Source organism: Ambystoma mexicanum, chromosome 6q (assembly GCF_040938575.1).
Source record: "Ambystoma mexicanum isolate Mex_15411 chromosome 6q, UKY_AmexF1_1, whole genome shotgun sequence".
Lineage (NCBI taxonomy): Eukaryota > Metazoa > Chordata > Amphibia > Caudata > Ambystomatidae > Ambystoma > Ambystoma mexicanum.
Genome location: NC_090937.1, coordinates 1,077,010,284 through 1,077,035,298, shown reverse-complemented (window position 1 = coordinate 1,077,035,298; position 25,015 = coordinate 1,077,010,284). Strand labels below are relative to the sequence as shown.

Below are 25,015 nucleotides of genomic sequence, written 5' to 3'. Positions count from 1 at the left end.
CCGGCTCCGAGGAAGTCGTCGAAGCCGTCGACGCTCAGGTCGTCGAAGGACACGCTCGGAGCTCCAGCTTCGAGGATTGTGTCGACGCCGCCTGCATCTGACGTCGACCCTCTCGGCGCCGATGCCTGTTCTCTCGACGCCGATTCACTCGACGCCTATCGAGGCCGGGGTGTCGGAGGTACCCCGTGGCAAGGGGGAACCCCCTAGGAAGGCTCTGGTTAAGAGCAAGCACTCTCGGGTGCCTTCTTTTTGCCACCTGGAATATATTTCAGAGGCGGATGAGGATTCTGATGGCCTGGTTCCCAGTCAGGTTCCAGATGAAATTGTCTCGGGCCATAGTCAGTTTGACGATTTGAGGCAGTCACTGCATGATGCCAGTGGACTGGACACCTCTCCGGAGGTGGAGTTTTGTAGGCCTGAGCCTGGCTCTCATGCCGATTCCTCGTACCGGCGCCTTATGGCTAGGGTTTCAGAGTACTTGGGATGGTCTGCTCCCCCAGGGGAGTTTGTGCAGGATGATCTTGCGGACATCCTTGATGTTGGTCCCCCAACTGACCCGGTACTGCCGTTCCATATGGCTTTACAGAGAAGGGTGGCGGCGGCTTGGACTGGGTGGGCAGGTCCTTGTCGCGAAAATACCGTCCAGCCAGTAGCGACCCCTGCTACTTGACCAGGCACCCCACTCCGGAGAGTTTGGTGGTGCAGGCGGCCACGGCCCCGGCAAAGCAGGCGTCGTACCCTACCATCTCTCCTGATAGGGACGACAAACGTTTTGATGGCTGGGCGAAGAAAGTGTTTTCTTCTGGTGGTATGGTGCTTCAGGCGGCCAACTCCATTTGTGCCTTGTCTCGTTTCACACACACTCTGTGGAACTGTGTTGCGTTAGCGGCTGAACATATTCCCGAAGGGGACGAACGGGATGGTTTCCTTGCTATGGTCCAGGATGGTAAGGATGCCATGCGTGAGTCCGTTGAGTCGGGTTTGGACTTGGCTGAATGCGTCAGCAGGTCCATGGTGGCGAGCACCGTGATACGCAGGTTTGCGTGGTTGCTGAAGTCGGGGTTTGCTCCTGATGTGCAGTCCCGGCTCCTCAACATGCCCTTTGACGGTGAGCACCTTTTTGGCAGTAAGGCTGACGAGAGCCTTGAGAGGTTGCAGACCTCAAAAGCTGCAGCAAAGTCGTTGGGCGCTGCAGTTCGCCAACCTCCGCCTTTTCGTTCTAGGGGACAGCAATGGAGGTGTGGTTCCTTTCGCTATTACTCGTCCTTCAGTAAAGCGAGAGGAGCTGGCAGTCAAAGAGGCCAACGCAGGGGTACCAGAGGTGGACGACAGGGTACCCGTGGTGCCAAGGCCGCTCGGGCAGTTGCCTCTTTGCCCTCAGGTAACACCGCAGCCGCTACCACTCAGTCATGAGGCCATGCCCCATGGTTCGCCGGTTGGGGGAAGGCTGGCGCAGCATCTTGTAGAGTGGTGTGCCATTACTTCAGATGTGTGGGTTCTGGAGATCATAACCCACGGCTACTGTCTTCCCTTTCGGCACAGGCCTCACGACAATCCACCGGGGAACCTCTCTTTGCAGAGTCCGAATCCGCTCCTTGCGCAGGAAATTCAAGCCCTGCTGGAGAAAGTCGCCATAGAACTGGTGCCTGTAGCGGAGAGGAACAAGGGATGGTATTCCCCTTATTTTTTGGTTTCGAAGAAAGACGCGGGATTGAGACCCATCATGGACTTGCGCGGTTTGAACAAACTCCTCAGGAAGGACAAGTTCAAGATGGTTACTCTCTCACAAGTCCTCCAGGCCCTTCAGCTTCAGGACTGGTTGGTGTCACTCGACCTCAAGGATGCTTACTTCCATGTGCCGATCCATCCCAAGCACAAGAAGTATCTGAGGTTCGCGGTTGACGACTCGCACTTTCAGTTTCGGGTCCTGCCGTGGTGGTGGCAGCGCATCTCAGGCAAGGGGGGATTCACGTCTACCCCTACCTGGACGATTGGTTGATCAGGGGGAGCTCTCCCGAGCAAGTCCTGGATCATCTGTCCGTCACCTGCCACTCCCTTCACAGGCTGGGCTTCTCCCTCAATTTGAAGAAGTCCCATTTGACGCCAACACAGCGGCTCCAGTACATCGGAGCAGTGCTCGACACTTCCCTGGGGCAGTGTTTTCCTCCCCAGGTGAGGGCTCTTCACATTCAGCAGATGGTGCACAAGTTTCAGCATGCCAAGATGCTCCCAGCGTTCGAGTTCTTGAGGTTGCTCGGCCTCATGGCATCCTGCATTCTTCTGGTGCCAGAGGCTCGCCTGCGGATGAGATCTTTGCAGTGGGCACTCAAGATGCAATGGTCGCAGTCCTCCGGCAGGATGTCAGACCTGGTTCAGGTGCCGCCCTCGGTCGCCCGGGACCTTCTGTGGTGGGCCGTCGAAGGCAACTTGATGAAGGGGACTCCATTTTGGCTTCCTTGGCCGGAGGTGACGATCGTGACGGGTGCATCCCTCACGGGATGGGGAGCTCATGCCAACGGGCTGACAGTCAGCGGTCGTTGGTCTCCGTCAGAGTCCAGACTCCATATCAATCTGTTGGAGCTGAGGGCCGTCAGGCTAGCCCTGAAGGCTTTTCTGCTGACTGTGCGAGGAAAGAGTGTCCTGATCCTGACGGACAACACAGTGGCCATGCACTACCTCAACAAAAAGGGGGGGGCAGGGTCACTTCCTCTGTGCAGGGAGGCGATGCAGCTCGAGTTCTGGGCCATCCAGCAGGAAGTTTCGATCTCGGCAGTTCATCTGGCCGGAGACGAAAACATGATGGCGGACGCTCTGAGCAGGCAGAGCACGATCTCTCACGGGTGGGAGTTGGCTCAGGAGATTCTCCTGGAGATCTTCGCCCTTTGGGGGACCCATCAAGTGGATCTCTTCGCCTCCAGTGTCAACCGGAAGTGCGAAAGGTTTTGCTCGCTGGAATTTCCTCCAAAAGGAGCCTTAGGAGACGCGTTCGCGGTGGAATGGTCATTCCCGCTGCTGTACGCGTTTCCTCCAGTCCCCGTCATCCCGCAAGTGCTGCGGAGGTTACGGAAGTTCGGTTCCCGGATAATCCTCATTGCTCCGGCGTGGGCTCGGAGGACGTGGTACCCGGACCTTCTCGACTTGTCCATCTGCCCTCCACGTCGTCTTCCCTACCGAGACGATCTGCTCTCACGGGAGGGTGGTCAGGTTCTCCATCCAGAGGTCAGATCCCTCAACCTTCACGCTTGGCTTCTGAAAGGTTGAGGTATAAGGATTGGGACCTCCCTGAAGACGTGATGGAGGTGTTGCTTTCGGCCCGAAGGCCAGCAACAAAGTCTCTGTACCGTTGCCGTAATTTCTGCGACTGGTGCAGAGTTCAGAATGTGGATCCTTTTGCATGTGACATCCCCATGGTTCTGTCCTTTTTACTTTCTTTGGCCCACAGGGGCTTGCAAGTGGGTACCATTAAAGGTTACATGGCGGCGCTGTTCATCTTTAAGCGCTCGTCTGAGGAGTGTTCTTACTTTAAAATCCCTTTAATTTCACAGTTTCTGAAAGGGCTCACTAATGTGTTCCCTCCGTCACCTTTCCTGGTGCCCGGTTGGGATTTAAACCTTGTTCTTAAATTTCTTATGGGTGCTCCGTTTGAGCCTTTACATTCTTGCCCTTTGAGGCTGTTAACTCTGAAAACTGTGTTTTTAGTTGCGGTTACTTCTGCTCGCAGAGTGAGTGAGTTACAGGCACTTTCAGTTAAGCCACCCTTCACTGTATTTCACAAGGACAGGGTTGTCCTTAGAGTTCGTCCTTCTTTTCTCCCGAAGGTAGTGACAGAATTTAATTTGTCCCAGAAGGTTGTTCTTCCGGCATTCTATCCTCCTCCGCATCCTGGTAAGGAAGAGGAGAGGCTACATAGGCTTGATCCTAGGCGAGCTTTAAGCTTTTATGTTTCACGCATGTCCCGGGTCAGAGTGGACGATCAACTCTTTATTGGTTCCGCTGGAAAGCGTTTGGGGCAAGCTGTGACGAAACAGACTTTGTCTCGCTGGATTATTTTGGCCATCTCGGAGTGTTACCGCTTGGCGGGTAAGGACCCACCGGCTGGCTTGTGGTCCCATTCTACCAGGGGTAAGGCTGCATCTACTGCCCTGCAGAGGGGTGTTCCTATTCGCAACATCTGTGATGCAGCCACCGTGGCTTCAGTACATACATTTGTACGTTACTATTCCCTCGATTCCATTCGAGGACAGGATCTGGCCTTTGGCAAGGCGGTCCTTTGCTCTGCTATTTGATTGGCAATTCTAAATTTTGATTCTAAATTCTTTCCCTCCTCCTTGCTCTGGTACTGCTTTGGGAGTCTGTCATAGATATGGAATACGTCGGAGGACCCAATCCCCTCGAAGAACAAGTTACTTTCTTACCTGGTAACGTTCTTTCGATGGGATGTTCCGACGACTTATTCCATATCGCTCCCTCCCTGCCTTCCCCGCTGCAGAATTTCTTTTGCGATTGCAGCTTACGTTCCGCAAGGCTTTGTGTCTGACTGGCAGTTGACTAATGTCACACGTTCTGGGGGAAAAAACTACAACTGAGGCTACGGGCGTTGTGCGTCCTACTTATCACATCGGATGATGTCGGACGAGGTCCTCGACGACGGCGCATCGACGTCATCGATGCAGGACGCAGACGCCGGAAAAAAAAGTTTCCGAAGCAGCACAGCTGTGGTGATTACATGTCTTTCTTCTCGAAGAGCTGTACAAAATAAGATAAGGGGCCTCATTATAAGATGTGCGGAATGGGTTTAACAGCGCCGGTAATGGCGCCGGCGCCGTAAACCCACTCAGCACTATTACGAGGTTTCCTCGCGGGACCCGCTGTAGACTTCTGGTTTATCCAGACGTCCAAAGCGTGTCCCGCGAGGGAACCAGGGAGCTAACAACGGGCCCATTATGAGTGGGCCCGTTGTTAGCTCCCTCCCCATTCCCATTGAGCCCCATCGGGGCTCATATGGGAATGGGGAAGGACCGGGCCCGGGTTCCCTGAAGGGGGAATTACCAGGCCCTTCTTACTCGGAATGGCCCGGTAATTCCCCATTCAGGGAACCGGGACACGATTTTGGAGGCAGCCATGGCGCTAATAGCGCCATGGCTACCTCCAAAGTCGTAATGAGGCCCAAGGTGTTTTAATGTTTCTTCTGCGGTATTACACAGCCGACATTCATTTGATGCAACCTTGTCTGTTGACCACAATTGTGTTCTTTCTCTTGTTTTACATGTATTAAAATGGAACATCATGTAAAGACGCCTTCTCTTCCTGTCTGGGAATAATTTCCAGGCACTAAGGATCTCATTTAGACTTTTTTTTTTCACAAGTTACGTGTTCCATAAGAGTGTACGTCCGTCTGCAGGCACTTGTCTCGCACCAGTCTCTTTGCCATAGTCTTTTTTTCACGCAATCAGGATTCGTGTGAAGCATGCCGATATTGGAGTTCAAATCTGCTAGTAAAACTATACTTCGTTGGACCCATTGAGCCAGTACAGAATTCTGATTTTTGTTTCCTGGATTTTCCAAGACTTTATACTGTGGCATAATAGCTTCCATAGTTATTTTTCAATAAAGTGAGTGTGTTCCAACATACTCTCGCATTTATAGAAGTTAAACTAAGCTCATATAGTATACATGCTGACAGAGTACTTCTTGGTACGCCAAGAACACTGGACCAAAAAAATATTTTCCAATGTGTCCCATAACGCAGCAGGGCAACCTAGGGCACATTCTGCTCCATATGTCAATGCCGGAACAGCCTTTTCTTTAAAGTAAGCCAGGACAAGAAGAAGTGAGTATTTCCCATATTTCCTGTTTAACACTAGAGCTTGACTGGCAAGCTGTCGGCATTTTATTTTTGTCAATTGCACCCACGGATCATCGTTCACACTGGCACTAATTTGCATCCCTAAATACCTTGTGTGCATTATTGGTTTCAGATGTATGTTGCCTATATGCCAGTGAAAATTCTGCGTAGCTTTTTTTAAGGCCTCGCAGGTCTCTGAGCACCAATATTTCCGATTTAGCTATGTTGATGCTTAGGCCACTCATGTTCACATACGTTGCAAGGGCATTTATCTTTCTCTCCAAGCCAACTGGTGTTGAATCTAACAAAATTAGATCGTCGGCATAGAGCAAATGACTTACATTCAGACCGTTTATTTTCGGTGAAAAGGATACTGTGCTGTTGATTGTTTGATCAATGTCCGAAATTAATAGGCTGAAGATACAGGCAGCAAGAGGACAGCCTTGATTGACTCCACATTGCTTTTTTATAGGTGCGGAAAGTCTAATTTTGATGGCCGTCTTAGTATGAAGTTCTTTTATCGCAGCAAGAAGACTCGGAGGGCATTTCCACTTGATTAATTTAGCCCATAACAGTTCGCATGATTAATTTAGCCCATAACAGTTCGCAATCTATGCTGTCAAAAGCATGTGATAAGTCAATTATTGCTAAGTAAGTCCTCTGCCCCGTTTTGATTGCTTCCATTTTCAAAATGTTGACAATGAAAAGATGAAAACTACAGCCTACCCCTTTGACAAACCCAGATTGCCTCTGGTCAACACGATTGTTGTTCACACTCCAATTTACAGTTTGTTTTTCAGTAGTGTAGCGTAAACTTTACTCAGAACATCAAGCAAGCCAATCGGTCGGTAATCCTTAGGATTGGACCTATTGCCTTTTTTAAACACCGGAACGATGATTGCATTTTTCCAACTGGCTGGTGTGGCACATTTGATGGTAACTTTAAGAAACAGGGTATAGCAAAAATCAGCCCATGTTTCTGGGCTTTCCTTTAAAGTAAAATTCGTAAGCCCGTCCGGGCCAGGAGCACGAGATCTGCTTAGTTTGTTAATTATCTCGTAGATGTCTTCCTTTGCAAATATCAAGTCCCAGTGTTTTAATGTCTGAGTTGGCGGGTCTTGTGATGAACTTTTCTTCGTGTATAGCGATTTATAATGAGTTACCGAGTCAGTTTCTGTTACCATATTTGTTTGCAAGGCAGATTGTGAGCCCGATATATTGTTGATTAGAGACAAGAACTCGCGTGTATTATTATTTTTCATTTTTGCAAGCATTGCCTCTGAATCCTTTTGTATCATCATACTTTTGTGTATCGTAAGCCAGTTCTTATAAGCTTGTTTTATGGCTTTGCTTTTCTTAAGGTATTCACACCTGTAATTTTTACTACACGCTCTGACATCACTTCTCATTTTATGCTTTTTTTGTAGAACTTCAAGGTCAAACACGTGGGTGTTTGAAAAATGACAATTTTGAAGTACTTGTTTTTTTTCCTTATCGTTCTCCGGGATATGTTGGTATTCCAGGTTACAAGTCCCATTTTGATAGGCGGAATTTATCGTTTTGGCCTCTTCCTCAGTTAGTCTTAGGCGAACTTGGTTAGATTCAACCGCTAAATCATAGACCCATTTCTCTTAATCTTTCTCAACTAATTCTGCAATGGATGTAATGACCAGGTTATGATCGCTTTCAGGCATATATTTTACTTGTAACTGCTGTACCTTGGAGTGCACACCTTCTGAGACAAAGAAGTAATCTAAAATGGACTCCTGGTTTGCTCTCTTCCAAGTAGGTTTTGTGGGAATGTCTCCATTAGTATTCCCATTAAGTATATACATATTTCTACTCCATTTCTGTACACCATTGTTGTGCAGTCTTAGAGAGTTCAGAAACTTTCTCCTGTTTTTTTCCAGTTACGGCGAGACAAGTTATATTCAAGTGTCCACATAACAAAATTTTCGCCGCCTGTTCCCTTTCATAAATGCAGTCGATGATGTTTATAATTTGATAAACAAGGAACCGCCATTAGCTCTATGTTGCCAGTAGATGCTGATAATGTAAAGATGTTCTTTATTTCGTTTATTGTTAGTTTCTGCCTGCAACAAAAGTGTCTGGATATACGGCGTAAGATTATGTGTTTCCATAATTGTATAGCCAGAGCTTTTTCGTACTAGCGTCATAAAACCAGCCATGGGTCGACCCTTGGCTTTTTTAATAACCGGATTGAATGCAATTTTCGAAGGCGTCAATAATCGGACATACCAACAACTAAGTTTCCTGTACACATATGATGTCTAGATTTTCTAACCAATCGGGTTTTGACAAATGAGCATAGCCACGAGTATTCCAGCAATCTACGTTAATACACTCCCGGCAATTCGTATTTTGGCGTTAACTCTTAGATTGTTCAGCCAGTATTTTTGGTAACCAGCTCCAATCTCTTTCACGCATTCTTGAAGATTCGCCATGTGCCATCTTAGTTTGGTTCCCAAAAGAACCAGGTCTTGAAAGCAAAAGTTATTTTAATTTGATCAATAGGCAGCGTTAGCGAGACTTTGGATGTAGAGGAATTTTTTCCTACGGACTCCGCAATAGTAGAGTTTCCTAATTGTGTGTCGAGCCTTGTGTGTTACACACATTTGCACATCAGAGTCATTAGTTTCAAGGAAGTTTTGCTTTTTCATGGCTGCATCTTTTACTACAGTTTCAGGTTTCTCTACTACAAGGGTGTTCCTCAGGTATGTTTCAGTAATGTCGAAGCCCATTGAAATTAATACTGGAGCGGCTTCAAGTAAGGTGTTGCACACAATTCTTCAGTCGATATATAATTTTACAGTATCATTCCGTTTCTCCTGATGGAAATCCACAAGTTATTCCCCAAGTATGATTTGCTATGTAACCCTATCAGAATCTCTAATTATATTCTTATTATGAGTTCCATAAACAGCACATTTCTTTTCTCCACTTAGATGTAGGTCCAGCCATCTGTTTCTTTGTTGGTACGTCCTCCATTAAAAAAACACTTTAAGTTAATGGCCCGACCCTGGGTCTCTTTATCGCCTGATGCAGATGGGAGAGCTCCACCTCCTGACATCCTGTGGCAGGCCTTCTGTTGCATGTCATCTGTCAGTTAGCCCAGGGAGTGACTACAAATTAAATTTGAATTCTTTTTTTATTTTTTTATTTAAAGAGTTCACATACATTAGCTGGATCTTTTGTTTTCACAGTGTGGGTCAAATTACCACCATAAAACTTTAGCCCAGCACAATTCCTGTCTCTGCACAAGCTTCAAAGGAATTTCCAGATAAGGGGGAAGGCAGTGCTTGATAAGTGTAGGGGTAAGGTGAACAGTTCTTGGGGAAAGGCCTTTTTGGTGTAAGCACCCCTTTTCTTCATGCACAGAAAGCTGGTATTTTTGAATGTTGTAATGCTTTACACATGAGGCTGCTTTTATATTTGGTTAGTGTGGGAGCCCCGCTACTTAGAACAAACATGGGTCCCATACCCTGTTCTCTGGAATTACTTCCACTCAGGAGGGTCTACAACCACGATTTAGCTCACTGCACACTTCACAGAGGAGAAATATATCCATTTGCATATCAGTCTTTTTCCCACCCACAAGGGCAATCCAGCACCAAAATGCTATGCAAATCTCTTGTGAACAAGAGTACCATCAGCAACTCCAGACACGTGTTTCGGCCTAGTCTGGCCTCATCAGTGAGATGAAGCTGAGCCTCTCTAAAACGCAGAGTTCTTATTTACAACCTCTCTATACGTTGTCTTTTTTCTCTTATCTCATGGTTCTATCTCCCCAGCTCTAGCTTAACCTGCTTCCTTTTCATCATTGTTTGCTCTTCAATTTCCTTTGCATCGTCTTCAAATTCCTTCATAATATTGCTCCTCACTATCTTTTTTCAGGGCTATCCTTCTACACTCCCGCTCGCTATGCGATGGAATCCTTATTCCTTACCAGTACTTTGTCCTCCCTGTGCCCCTCTCGTTTCTGCAAATTTTCCTTGCTCGCACCTCTTCACTGGAAAGCTCTTCCTCTTCGTTATCTCTCGTGCTAGTCCTTGTTTCGCTCGGTCCTCAAGGGTCAACTTGTTTCATCCGAATAGCTTTCCTTTTGAAAGTTTTTTGTCATTTTCATTTACGTTGTACTGTCATTTTGTGTGCAGTTCTGTGGTGTAACGTGCTTTTATGAATGCTAATAAATACAAATAAGTGAAGTGCGATTAGGACACTTAAGGCCTCATCACAAGTTGGGCAGTATCCCGGCGGTATCACCGCCGGGATACTGCCTGCGCTAATTGCATTACCGCCACCCGCACTGGAGCTATTGGCGTCGGATCAAGGGTTGGGCTTTAAGTCGCCGCATTTACACCCAGATTGGGGGTAAATGCTGCCAGACTCGTGATTGGGCGGACCATTTAATGCGGCAGTAATAGCGTTAACGCTGCATTGAAGGGCTACTGCCCAACTCGTGATGAGGCCCTTTGTGTTCTTTATTTCTTTTTCTTTTGTAACGTTTGGGTTACAAATGCACCGTTACCAGGATGGGCTGGTGGCAGTGGATGCTTTACTACTGTGTTTTGTTCTTTTTACTTGTGCACTTTTACATTTACTGCAAATGGCTACCTAGAGTGGCTAGAGCTCTAAGATGGATATTTTGCCTGTCCTTTGGCCATATTGTTCTCTCAGGGCCGGAATGCTCTTTCCCTGGGAAAGCTGATGGTATCAGGGGGGGGTCTCTGTGAGTGGCCGGATGTGGGGACTGTGACTCTCTGGTCCCAGTTCTCATCCTGGTGCCTGAAGGTTTGACAGAATGTGTGACCAATGACTACCCATGGCTTGGTCCATCTTTCAGTCCAGATATTGTATAAAAGGACTCCTACGAAGATCATCCCATTCGTGACCCATAGGACGACTGCTGCAGCTGACAAGCACCAACACTATTGAAGCCCTGCTACTATGCCTGTTTTCAAGAAGACCCTAGTCTGTGCAGTGGGAACAGCAAGTCTTCAGAAGTGACCCTGGGCCAACTGGTGGACTGAACAGCTCTCTCCTGGGCTTCATTGCTACAGCTGTCGTGTTATGAATGCATCCTTGGAGGATCTTCAGATTGTAGTACAAGATACCAGCTGCTGCATTTTCAGCCTTCTTGCATCCAGAGAAGCCTTGCAGGACCTGTTCCTTAGTTCATCCATTGAAGATTGCCTTTCACGGCTCGACCGTGGTGACTCCCTTCGCTGCCTAGAGGTGTCTTGAGGTCGCCTACTCAACAGAAGTGTTCAGATTGCCTTTGCAAGGATGTTCAGCTTGAAGGTGCCGAGAACCGATATTCAAGCAATGCGATCGTCCAAAACTAGCTCCTGCGTTCATAAGTGACCTGTGCACCCACGACTCCTGGGGCTTCCTTGACTGGACCAAGAATAGAAGGCTGTGTCCACAATGGACTCCTGAATCTCAACAGTGGTCTCTGTAGTAGTAGGGTAAGCGGAAGAAGTTAACATAGCGGTTTACTTTCCCCCTGTCCTCCATAGGGTTACATGTCGGGCGTGGTGTCCTGTCTGTCTCACTTTGTCCTGACTTTGGTCAGTGGAAACCTGGTCAAGGATCCCTTCCTAGGCCATCCTAGTGTATGGGATTGAGTGACTACTTATCTGAAATTTACTTAGAACCTTGGAGCATAACCACTGGCATCATCCAATCAAGTAGTAAACCTACCTACAAAGTATAACTTTTGAACTGGTGACTGTAGGCACAAGGCCCCAAACAATCTTAGGGTCGGACTTAAGTGCTAGGGAATTGTTTTGTGGTTACTCAATGTGCTGTCTACTGAGCTTTATGTATCTGTGTACTTACCTGTTTTACACTGGTTATTGAATCCAATGCTTTCTATATTCTAATGGTGAATGTATATATCTATTTTATAGTAAGTGTGTGACAGAATTTAGCTAGAGGTTTTCTTGCCTAATGTGTATGCTAAAGGCCTAATAAATCATTGTATATTTTTGTACTTGCCTGTTTAACTGGAATTATTGGTGGTGTTCTGTGTGAACTCATGGCAGCGCTAGACCACTCTTACACCCCCATCTAAGTCTAAGCCTGACCGCTCTGCTACCTTACCTTGATTATGTTGGCTAGACTTGAGTGTCTTTCCTTTTCACTATAATAGGTTGGCCTTCCAAAATCCACCCACAGGGTTAATTTTGGAAATCCATTTAACACTAGTTGTGCCCTATATACATATATATATTCCATGCATAGTTACACATATAGAACAAATGTTTATTTCCCGCCAGTGCCGCCTGAGGTGTTTAACTCTCTGAGGTCAATCGATTGGGTAACATTGGGCCTTATTACGAGTCCGGCGGTAACCGACACCTCCGGCCTGCAGGACTCTTAATCAGCCGGTCCGGAAAGAACGGTGGTGGCGGATTTACCACCACCGTTCTTTCAGGACCGGCTGACTCGTAATGAGTCCATAGAGTTGAGTTAGAAGACACATGCTATTTTCTGGCATTACAAAACAGCTAAAATATGCAGCAGCAAGTCCCAAGAACAGAATTGCTCTTTCTTTTTGCGCAGCAGGCATTTTTAACCTGTTAATGACACATTTATGTGTACACCTAGCTCCAATTAATGCATTTCAGATTGGTAACCCACAACTATGCAATGTATTTCATCCTTTTCTGATGCTTTTTGTTAGGTATTGTAGCTTAAAATGGAACTGTATCCATTTCTGACTCCCAGTTGCTAGAAATAAGGGTAGAATAAAAAAGATCCGGATGTATGGTTTGAAAATAAATCTGATGAATCTGTTATGGACACTGCTAAGGCAAGAACATATCATTTTTGGTAATCAATAAATCATACCCGCAATTTATCACATGCAGAAATCATGCTGCCTGCCACAATACATTCTGCAAAATGTTGTTGGTGTGGGATGGTTGTAGTTGGGGAGTCCTGAAATTGCATAGCCCTCAACCTGACTTCATGCATATACTTTTTCCAGGAACGTCTTAGGTTTTCATGTTTATAAGAGTATTTTCAGAAGGCATGTTAGTCTGCACACAATGCACGTTTGTCCATATATTTCTATTGTAGTTAATTAGCTAAGCGAATGTATACACCTCACTAAAAACTGTGCAGTTGATCGAGTCACACCTTTGTTGTACTAAAACATATTTCATATTTTTATAGGAAAAAGCCATCACAAATTTGAGAGTTGCACTATCAGAAATGGAGACGTCAACAGAGTAAGTAATGACCTACAGTAGAACATTGTCATTCCCTGGTTATTTATGCAGAATGGCCACAAAACACGTTACTCCAGACATGTTTCTGCACTATAAGCCGCTCTTCCCTGAGGCTAATTGTGAAGAACGTATCGTGTCTTCCAACTGGTATTCACCAACCATACTGAGTGTCATCCTTGAGGTTGGAGGGCAGACCTGATGAAAATCTCTTTGCCTCAGTGGTGGCTTCACAGAAGAAGAGTGTCCATAATATTAACATGAAAAAGGAGAGCTATGTAAAGACATTGGACATTAACAGGAATGCTTATCTGAACAAAGAATAGATTACATTATAGCATTGAAAACATTGTGAATAACTACATCTGACCCCATGCTGCATTTCTCGTTGGTTTACAATTTGAAACTAGCAGTGTTCCAGGTAAGATTTTGAGGTGGGGGTATTTTACTCCCAATTTTTAATCTTTGATAGAAAATGCAATTCCATCGGAGTAAAAAAGTTGTTTCTCTTTCGCAAGAGAGTAAAAAGTATGCGACATCCAGCCAATGGTGCAAGAAGTAAACTGTATGGAAATGATTCTCATGCGTCAGTGTTCCACATTGTGACACAAAAGCAGATTTCGAATGGATTGTGTCCTCCCACATATTCCTTATCTTTGATATTTCCTAATATCCAGCTTGCTGCTTCAGAAATTATTTTTACCATTAGAGGGCGCTGTGTGTTGATGCCTGGTCAAGTCGGTGTCCCTCTGAGGTCTCCGTCCTGACGTCGACATCATCACTTGTATAAGTAGCGCGCAAAGCGCCTGTTGCTCAGTTCCGTTTTCCATGCGGCACAGCTTCGGTAACGTAACGCTTGGTTCTGTGATTCTTCGAATTTCTTCGAGTTTCTTGAGAAAATTCTTCAGTCTTTTGTCAAAATGGCTTCCTCATCGGCTCCGTAGACTCCTCGGTCTGGTTTAAAAAAAAAAAAAAGTTGCAACTGTGGTGCTAAAATGTCCATGCCGGAACCACACAGGATCTGCTTGTGGTGTCTAGGGGCAGAACACCTGTGTTCGGAGTGCGACAAATGCATGTCAATGAAGGCCAAAACCTTGAGGGAGCATAGAGGGCAGTGGGAGAGAGGTAGGCCTTTAAAATCTACTACCCCATCCAAATGTAAATCTTCTGACGAGACACTCGTCTCCCCGTCATAAAAAACATAAATGCTCCAGTTCCCGGTCGCGAAGTGGGTCGCATCATTCCTCGTCTTAGAGGCATGGCAAAAAGAAGCACCATAGATCTCCCTTCACTTCTTCATCCAGTTCACCCGAGAGGGTTGTTTGTCCCTCAAACACAGTACCCCAGCCCAATGAGAGGAATTCAGAAAGAGTATGATGAAGGTGTTTAAGAACACAGCCTTGCCCCCCCTCAAAAACACCTAGAAGCGATACCCCAGACAAATCTGGGAAGCACAGGAGCTGGGAGTCCCCGACCCCAGCAGTCTTAACTCCTTGAGAGCGATCTATTCCCTCGAGTCGAGAGAAAGCCTCCGTGACAAACAAGATGTCGTCATCGATGCCGAAAGAAGGTCATACGCCAAGCCCGAAGTGTGTATCATCGACGCCCCCTTTGGAGCTAAAATCAAAGGAAAGGCTATCAACGCCTCGAGTGTCGGCATCCTCAATGCCATATACAACAATTACCTCGACGTTTGCGTCAAAGCCATCAAAGACTTCGGAGAAACCTTCGAAGCTGTCAACATCGACGATTTCGACGTTATCTACTCCCATTATGACATCCATAGCACCTTCTTCTTTTGAGAGGATTTACACTCAACCTCGTTCAGAGTATTTTAAGACTCTTTCCTCAATTTATGAGGATGCTGAACGCTCATCTGACGAGTCAAGACCATTTGGTCTAGAGTATGGTACACCTTCTGTTCCAGAGCAACTCTTATCAGAAAAGTCTTGAATAAAAAACCTACAGGACTCCTTACATGAGGCAATGTCATGGTCATGAAGTCAGGGGCACAGGCATGCAGGGGTCACATGTACAGGAGACCTGGGTGGACACTGTCCTGGCGCCTTTGTCGCCAGGCTCATGAACAAAAGTAAACAAGAAAATCCATTTCACACCAAAAAGCTTTTATTATGGACATAGCACTTCAGATGCATTAACCTTGAACAATCCATCCATTAAGCAGCCCCAATTGTATTCTTGGATGTGGCTGCTAATGGATTGCCTTCGCACAAACTTACTCACTAGGAGTGACAGGGTGTGGCTGGTAAGCTGGCCCTAATGGGCGTGCCCACGATCTCAGCTATATAAGCTGCCCCGATCCTCAAGACAGACGCTTTGCGTTATTCTGCACTTGCAAGTAGCGTAATGCTCACTGTCGCCTGATGCCAGCATACTTACCAACTGGGGGAAGCTGTTCCTACCTGTACATCTCTTCGGCAAACCAAGTATTCATCTTTATACTTTCCGGAACACCGAAATCTTCATCTTGGCACTGCAGCACGACACGCTCCATCGTCGACAGCAGTGCCTGCAAGGAAAAACAGAAGACAAGGTTAGACATCAAAAAAACAGTCTGTTTAAGGTTGCGCTTTGCCATATTTGCGCTTTTCCTTAAACCATCACTTACCTGCTGTCGAACATTGCGGTAGCATCCCTCTTCCATCCGGCCACGTCTCGCGTCCCACAGCTGCATTGAGGCCGCATTTCCATCTAAGGGAAGAAAACCGAAGAGAGACATTATTGCGGGCATAAATAGGAGCCCATATATAGACGTTAAACAGAACAAACAGCATCACAAGAGCTCAAGAAAGACTTACCAATAATGAGAAGCATAGTCACAGCTGGACTGGACTAATCCTTATCAGGGATCAGTGAATGAACTAGATCCCATTCGACGCGCCCCTGCCAGAAGTAGTAGGACGGAGAGCTTATCTTCCATAATTCACAGGTGAGCTTTATGGCGTATGCTCACAGAAACCGTTCTTTGGGGTGAAGGGTTCGAGAGGTACAACAATCGCAGATTGACACACTCACACACTCTTATCTCTACGCAGGAGCAGTATCACCAAGTACCACTGCTCACAGCTTTTCTACTGAGGGAGAGGCCTGAAGGGGGTGATTCAAGTTCAGGGAGGGCTACGATCTCGGCTATATAAGCTGCCCCGATCCTCAAGACAGACGCTTTGCATTATTCTCCACTTGCAAGCAGTGTAACGCTCTCCGTCGCCTGAGGTCAGATTTACTTTAGAAGATCCTGCTTCCTGCCAGCATACTTACCAACTGGGGGAAGCTGTTCTTACCTGTACATCTCTTCGGCGAACCAAGTATTCATCTTTACACTTTCTGGAACGCTGAAATCTTCATCTTGGCACCGCAGCACGACACGCTCCATCATCGACAGCAGCGTCTGCAAGGAAAAACAGAAGACAAGGCTAGACATCGAAAAAACAGTCAGTTTTACGGTTGCGCTTCTCCATACTTCACGCTTTTCCTTAAACCATCACTTACCTGCTGTCGAACATTGCGGTAGCATTCCTCTTCAAGCCGGCTGCCTCTCGCGTCTCACAGCTGCATTGAGTCTGCATTGCCATCTAAGGGAAGAAAACAGAAGAGACACATTATTGTGGGCATAAATAGGAGCAACAAATAAAGACATTTAACAGAACGAACAGCATCACAAGAGCTCAAGAAAGATTTACCAATCATAAGGAGAAGCATAGTTGTGACTGGACTAATTCTTATCGGGGATCAGGGAAGGAACTAGATCCCATTCAACGCGCCCCTGCCAGAAGTAGCAGGATGGAGAGCTTATCTTCCATAATTCACAGGTGAGCTTTATGGGCCGGCGTATGCTCACAGAAACCGTACTTTGGGGTGAAGGGTTCTAGAGGTAAAACAATCACAGATTGGTGCACTCACACACTCTTATCTCCACGCGGGAGCAGTATCACCACGTACCACCACTCACAGCTTTTCTACTGAGGGAGAGGCCTAAAGGGGTTGATTCAAGTTCAGGGAGGGCTGCAACCGTGCCCCAACGCCTCCGCAGAGACCAGGTGAGCGTAACAGGCAAGTGGCATTGACACTTCCCCTGAAGTTGAATTTTGTAAGGCAGATCCAGGTGATCATGCTGAAAGTAACTATAGACTACTTATGACTAGAGTTATGTAATGCATGGGATGGTCCAGGCCCACACCTGTTTTTGAACAGGATGACTTAACAGACATACTAGATAAAGGACCACAGGAAGACCCCATTGTCCCCTTTTATAGGGTTCTGCATAGGAGGGTAGCTTCCAACTGGGAAACATCCGAGGTTGTCCCAGCAGTCAATAAGAGGCTAACAGCCAAATACAGAGCTTCATCTTCTGACCTTTTGTACCTGTCGAAACATCCGACTCAAAGTCTGGTAGTACAGGCAGCTACCTCTTCTGGCAAACAAAATGCTTATCCCACAATACCACAAGACCGGGATGACAAAGAATACAATGCCATGGACGAAAAGGTTTTCTCGGCTGGTAGTATGGCTTTAAAGTCTACTAATGTGATGTGCACATGGTCAAGGTTTACCCCACACCCTTTGGGACTGCAGGGGAGGAACGAGACGGTTTCTTGAACCTTTACAAGGATGGAAAGGACGCTATGTGCAAATCCCTTCAGACCAGTCTCGACTCTGTTGTCCGCATCAGCAGAGCCATGGCGGCTAGTACGGTAGTCCATAGATTTGCTTGGTTGCGGAAGTCAGGATTTGCCCCAGACATTCAGTTGAGACTTCTCGGCATGCCCTTTGACAGCACACATCTATTTGGGAACAAATCTGATGAAAGTTTGGAGAAGTTGCAAACTTCCAAAGCGGCGGCCAAATCCCTTGGCAAACTCCAAACCGCCCAACAGGTGCGCCCTGGAGGGGTAGGTCCTTTCGCTATTATTCCGCATTCGGAAAAAGCAGAGGACAGCCAGCTCAAAAAGGTCAGAGATGATTCCCCCGTGGTGGACGGGGTAGAGGTACTAAGACTGCAACAGCAGGGGCTCCTTTACCCTCAGCCTCTGTGTCAGCCACTCCAAAACCTCTCTGAGGTCTTACTTCACAAGACTGCAGGAGGCAGGTTGTCACAGCATCTGATAGAATGGCAGGTTATAACTACAGATGCTTGGGCATTGCAAACATTTGCCCAAGGTTACCGCCTATCTTTCCTGCAAAAACCTCAGTCATCCACCGGGGAACAACTCTTTGAAGATTCCGGATCCCTCCTCATGCAGGCGATTTTAACCCTGCTGGAGAAAGGTGCTATACAACCAGTACCTGTAGCAGAGAGGAACAAGGGTTTGTACTCCCCATATTTTCTATTTCCAAAGAAGGATGGAGGAATGAGACACATCTTGGACTTTAGAGACTTGAACAAGTTCCTCAGGAAGGACAAGTTCAAGATGGTAACCCTTTCTCAGATCCTTCAGGCCCTCCAGCTTCAGGATTGGTTGGTATCATTGGACCTCCAGGATGCTTACTTTCATGTGCCGATCCATCAAAAGCACAGGCAGTACGTGAGGTTCGCCATTGGCAACTCACACAATCAGTTTTGGGTTCTGCCATTTGGGCAAACTTCCGCCCGAGGGTTTTCACCAAGCTAATGTTGATAGTGACAGCCAGTCTCAGGAGAGGGTGGATTCACGTCTACCCCTATCTGGACGACTGTCCGATCAGTGCCAGTTCCCCAGAACAAGCCCTGGATCACCTCAGCTATACTTTCCACTCCCTCCACGTGCTGGGCTTCTCCTTCAACTTCAAGAAGTCCCAAATGATACCTTCACAAAGACTCCAGTTTATCTGAGCAATCATGGATGCATCCCTGGGAAAAGCCTCGCCACCAGAGGTGAGGGCTCAAGACATTTTTCAGATGGTGACAAAATTCCAGAATGCCCAACATCTTCCGGGCTTCAACTTTGAGGTTGCTCGGTCTCGTGGCTACCTGAATTTGTCTGGTGCCAGAGGCTCGCCTGAGAATGAGATCTCGCCAATGGGCTCTCAGAACCCAGTGGTCACAATTCTCAGGAAGGATATCAGATCTCCTACATATCCCAAACAGATTCTCACTGGATCTTCATTGGTGGGCCTGTCGGGAAAAGATCTTAAAAGGAGACCCTTTTTGGCAACCATGGCTGGAGATAACAGTAGTGACGGATGTCTCACTCATGGGGTGGGGAGCCCATACCAACGATTTGACCATCGGCGGTCGTTGATTTCCATCGGAGTCCAAACTACATATCAACCTTTTATAGCTGAGGGCAATCAGACTAGCAGTGAAGGCCTTCCTGCCATCTGTTCGGGGAAAGAATGTCCTGATAACGACGGACAACACGGTGGCCATGCACTACCTCAACAAAAGAGGGGGTGTGGGATCACTACCACTGTGCAGAGAGGCAGTGCAGCTTTGTTTCTGGGCATTACAAGAAGGAATCTCTCTATTGCTTTGGGGAGCCCCTCAAGTGGATCTCTGCGACCGTTGCAAACTGTAAGTGGGAACTGTACTGCTCAAGGGAATTTCCCCCAAGAGGAGCTATAGGAGACACGTTCGTGGTGGACTGGGAATTTCCACTTCTTTACGCGTTTCCTCCAGTCCCCGTCATTCATCACACAATAAGGAGGTTGAGAAGGTTCAGGAAATCCATGATTCTAATTGCCCCGGATTGGTCCAGGAGGACATGGTACCCGGACCTTCTGGACGTGTCCATCTGCCCTGCGATTCAAGAGAGGAGGGTCGTGTCCTCCATCCGGATATCAGGACTCTCAGCCTTCACGCATGGTTTCTGAGAGGCTGAGATTACAAGGATTGGGAAATCCCGGACGTTGTAATGGAGGTGTTGCTTTCGGCCAGACGACCAGCAACCAAATCTTTATACTGCTTCCATTGGAATAAGTTCTGCAGCTGGTGTAGAGAGAAGAATGTTGACCCTTTCTCATGCAATACACCAATGGTGTTATCTTTTCTTGTACACTTGGCAAATCTGGGGCTCCAGATTGGAACAATCAAAGGATATCTAGCAGCGCTATCCTTCTTCAAGCGCACTACAGAGGAAGTCTCCCATTTTAAGATTGCTCTGGTAATCCAATTCTTAAAGGGATTAACTAATGTTTATCCTCCAACTCCCTTTCAAGTCCCACTATGGGATCTCAATTTGGTTCTACACTATCTAGTGGTTGCTCCTTTTGAGCCTCTTCACTCTTGCCCATTACGACTTCTCACCTTGAAAACAGTTTTTGTAGTGGCTATAACATCTGTCTGAAGGGTGAGTGAGCTACAGGATTTATCCTGCAAGCCTCCTCATACTGTTTTTCACAAAGACAGAGTGGTATTGAAAGTGAAGCCTACATTTCTCCCTAAGGTTTTTTTTCTGAATTTCACATCACTCAGAAAATAACCTTACCATCCTTTTATCCTCGCCACACCCGGGAAAAGAGGAAGAAATGCTTCACATACTTTTCTAGATAGTTTCTACATTACCAGATTAGCAAGACTGAGACAGAATGATCAGTTGTTTGTGGGCTATACAGGTCGTAAACTCGGTCTAGCCATCTCTAAACAAACCATCTCTAGATGGATTATTTTAGCAATTTCAGTGTGTTACAAACTGGCCGGTAAAGACGCCTCCCCCCCCCCGAACATCGAAGGGCTCACTCCACCATGGGTATCGCAACTTTGTTTGCTTTGCAGAGGGGAGTTCCTATAAAGGATATTTGTGCAGCTGCCACATGGTGGTCTGCACACACCTTTACGAAATACTAAAGCCTGGATTCCTCCACCAGAGTTTTTGGAAAGGCAGTGCTCATGAACAAAAGTAAACAAGAATATCCATTTAACACCATAAAGCTTTTATCATGGACATAGCACTTTAGATGCATTAACCTTGAACTTTCCATCCATTAAGCAGGATGCATTAACCTTGAACATGCATCCTGCACTCTGTGCATTCTTGATCATTTCAATTTTACTCCCTCCACCGAATAAGATGACTGCTTTGGGAGTGTATCAAAGATAAGGAATACGTGGGAGGACACAATCCATTCGAAGAACAAGTTACTTACCCATGGTAACGTTCTTTCGACTGGATGTTACTCCCACGTATTTCTGATCTTTGGGGGCAAGTAACTTGTTCTTCTCTCACAATTTGCAGATAAATCAGAGAGTGCAATGAAACAGATGATCATAAACTCTGAACTTCCCTTGCATATAATGAATCTCATGTTCAAACGTTGGCTGGACAGATAGTCTTACATCCTTCAGAAGTCAGTAAATTATTGATTGAGGCAATAATAATGACAGTGCTTAGAGGTTGAAGAAAGCCTGCATGAGCCACTGCATTAAGTTAAATACCTATCTGGATTATCTCTGTAGGATTAGTTTCTAGTTCAGTTACAAATGAAACCATTACATTTTTGTTGTGTTAAGTAACAGCGCTTTCACTGACTGGAGTGTCGGGTTTTGAATGTTAGAAATGTAGTCTTGAAGATTTGAAAGATGCTATGAACCGTGTGATTGTCATTACACTAATCACTCACGTTTGAGCAAGAGCCTTGCTCCCGCTGACCAATGATGGTACCCTTTACCACATTGGCTCCAGGTTAAAGGATGTTTAATCTAGACAATCCTTACTCATCCGTGCTTCATACAAGGTTTTGATGTACATATTTTGTGACGAATGTGAGGATGTTTGTCCCTTATCCCCTAGGGGGGACCTTTCCCATGGGGCCAGAGCGGTGCGTCTATAGAACAATAATCCCCCTAGGGTAGGTGCACCGGGGGAGGATTGCATGGGAGAGGAAGCGCCTAATGGGATTAGGGCCGTCTCCCCCCTCCTTCCTTAGAGGACTCATGCCTTGTAGTTGCTCTACAGTTCCCCTGGAGGGTTTTGAGATGGGAGCGAAGGGTGGAGGAATGAGATGCCCTCCCTGGAGGAGAAAGGAGCAGAAAGGCTGTGATGAAGCAGAAGAGGCTGAGAACCAGTTATAATCCCAGAGAAGGGGGAGGGGAGAGGCTTGAGCGCCAGCATTCTGAGGGGACTAAGGGGATGGAATTCTCCTATGGACTTAGGGATAAAAACCTAGAGAGAACATGGTACCCGTCTACCCCTTAGAGGTAGTGATCCATGACTTGACTCCCCAATCCTCCATGTCCTATTGTAATATTGTAAAGGACAAACAATCCAGTACAACCAGTAAAACTCCTGAATGCTTCCCATTGAATCTTAATACTAGTAATGGAATGAGGAGGAGGATTGGAGCGATGAAGAGTACTTGGAAGAACCAAGCTATGCGCTCTAGTTGTTTGGAAAATCCAATTGATGCAGCAACATTCAAAACGAGTGAGCAGAGTGAGAGAGGAGGTCTCCATTCCCTCTACACGGTCGAGAAACAGGAGGGCTGCAGGCTGGTTCGCAGAGCAGAGAGGCCGAGGGAGACGGCATCCGGGGGAAAGGCATTCCCAACAAGTTCGCTGTGCGACGGTCGAGGGGTGGGGGGAGGAAAAGCCTTCCAGCAAACCGAGCGAGAGATTTGAAAGCCACCACAAGAAGCCAGTGAGCCCACGGAACAAAATTGGGGCACCTAGGCGTTTCCTAGTAGACCGCACAGGGTGAGGAGCTAGGTCTGAGGCTCAATCACTCCTCAGGAAAAAGAGTTATCATCTTTGTCTCAATTGTCACGAAAGGCAAGGTAAAGAAATAGCCAATACAAAATATTGAGACTATGTGGGACTTTGAGAAGAGAGAGTTTCTCTTAGTCTTGAGGAAGCCCTTGCAGGGTAGTGAACCAGGCAAGAACATAGCGATTCTGGGACCTGCACCTAAGTGTATAAACTAAAGAAAGTAAAGTCCTGACGGGAGAGTAAACCAGGCAAGAAGATTCTGATTCTGGGACTCGCACCCAGTTAGCAGAACTGAGAATAAAAGGGCTCTGGGACACGCACCCTATTTGTTGAACTGTGAAAAATCAAAGCGGAGGGAGTCATCCTCGTAAATTGGTTTAAATGCAGGGGAAGGAGCTAGAACTTGTATAAAACCAGAGAAAAGGAGCCATTCCCCCTGGCATTTTTGTTGAACTGTTTGCTAAACTGTGGAGGAGAAGGGAGTCATTCTGGTGGCTGATTGAAAACACCAATAACCAGGGAGAGATTTCTTGGTGTTTGTGAATATTAAGATTTGGGTAAACTAACATCTCTTGGTGTTTGTGAATAGTAAGATTAAGGGAAACAAACCATTTCCCCTGATAGAACCGTGGAACTGTCATATGATCAAAACCTTTAGAGACTTAATTTTGATTGACTTGAATACCGAAAGAAAGTCGTCTTGAGAAAGGGAGTAATTTCTCTAGACAAAGAAAACCTTGATTTGTTATTTAATATTTCTTTGAAGTGTAAGGGTCAGAAATAGGTATGTTTGACACAGGACGGTGGACTTGCACAACCAAACAAAATAAATGTCCATGGGACTACAAATCCATATAAGTGCCTTGCTTTTGTAGTCCAGTCTCCTTCAACTTGTACCTTAGGACCTCCTGTGACTCACATCCTGCCTGGGTCCTTTCCCTCTTTCTTTTTACTGCTCACAGATAGATAAGTGGGGTATCAGGGTTTCTCCATCTCGCTGTGCATATTTGATTGTTAACTTCATAGTTAGTTCATAGGGGGATGTTAGTAGCACTTACCTTGGTAGCGCGGCGCAGTAGATTGCGTAAAGTCATCACGAGCGTTCGGTTCGTGTGTGTCGCATTTACTGCTTTGTGAAGTAGAGCATGTGCGGAGTTGGGACCAGAGCCGTGGGTTACCGCGCTCACGCTAGGCAGCCGGTCCTGCTCGTGCAGTAGGGCTGTTTTGGTCTTGGCCACACAGAGCGAATGTGACCGCTCTGCAGCAGGCGCTAGGAGTGCCCCGCGGGCAAGCCCGGCTCATCTGGCAGCGGTGACGCGGTTAGCTTCATTTCTGGCCTCGAAACTAATTCAAATGAGTGCCTGTTATGAGTTCATTGCTTAGTTCCCATACACAGACAAGACACAGCAGTGTTGCAATTGTGATCATGGGATATTTTGATTCCTACGCGATCAGGCATTCTCCCACGGGGAAAGCAGGCTGTTTATGGTCGCTCAGTTCTTATTGACAGTGGCAAAGGAGCAGTGGAGTCCTCAAGGGTCTCAAAGCTAACAAACTAGCTAAGTGATTTTACAAAGTGTACTGTTTTAAAGCAGTTGACACTCAGAGCAGCTTGCTGAGTCCAAACACAGGTTTGCACACCATATATTATTCTGCAATTGTCAGTACACTGTCCCTGGCACTCCTGGGTGGGCACCATTCGTAACTTGCAGAGTTCAAAGCACCTTGTACTTCAACTAAGTGTGTTCATGGTGTCTAGTAGCACCTCCCCGGAGTGGAGTAAGGAGGAATGGATGGAGGACGTCCCAGCTAAAGAAGACCTGTTACTGATCTTTAAGAAAGTTATAGGGGACTCTTTGGTGGTTGCTGTTTCACAAGGGGTAAAATCTCTTAAAGCACACCTGGAGGTTTTGGAGTCCATGCTAGCCACAAGAACCGATGGTGGGGAAGTGGTGCACAGGAAAAGAAGGGCGAACAACCCTGGAGAGGGTACATCTGCCAGACACCCCTACACTGGTGTTGAACAACTGGGGTGTAATAAGGCTCGGAAGAGGCCACCCTCGTCTCCCCACACCCCCCGAGCCATAAAGGGGATAACGACGCCTTCAGTAAGTTAAAGGAGGCTTTCCTGCATAAGTAGACAGTGCTGCACCTCTTACCCCCCTACCCCAGGGGCTCTAACACTGGGGAAGATGACGGCGGATACTCACATGATGGAGAGGAGGAGGATGGGGATGAAGAAGTGTTCGTAGAGGCTCCATAGAAGCCACCAGC

At 46.7% G+C, this 25,015-nt stretch overlaps 1 protein-coding gene across 2 annotated transcripts in view; it reads left to right on the top strand.

Annotated features, from left to right (window-relative positions):
• CEP135 (centrosomal protein 135) overlaps positions 1–25,015 on the top strand; it is a 642,577-nt gene that overhangs the window by 316,874 nt on the left and 300,688 nt on the right. For both annotated transcript variants that reach the window (XM_069631620.1, XM_069631621.1), the window contains exon 18: positions 13,049–13,104. In XM_069631620.1, the coding sequence (XP_069487721.1) occupies positions 13,049–13,104 (56 nt within the window). The remainder of the gene's footprint in view (positions 1–13,048; positions 13,105–25,015) is intronic.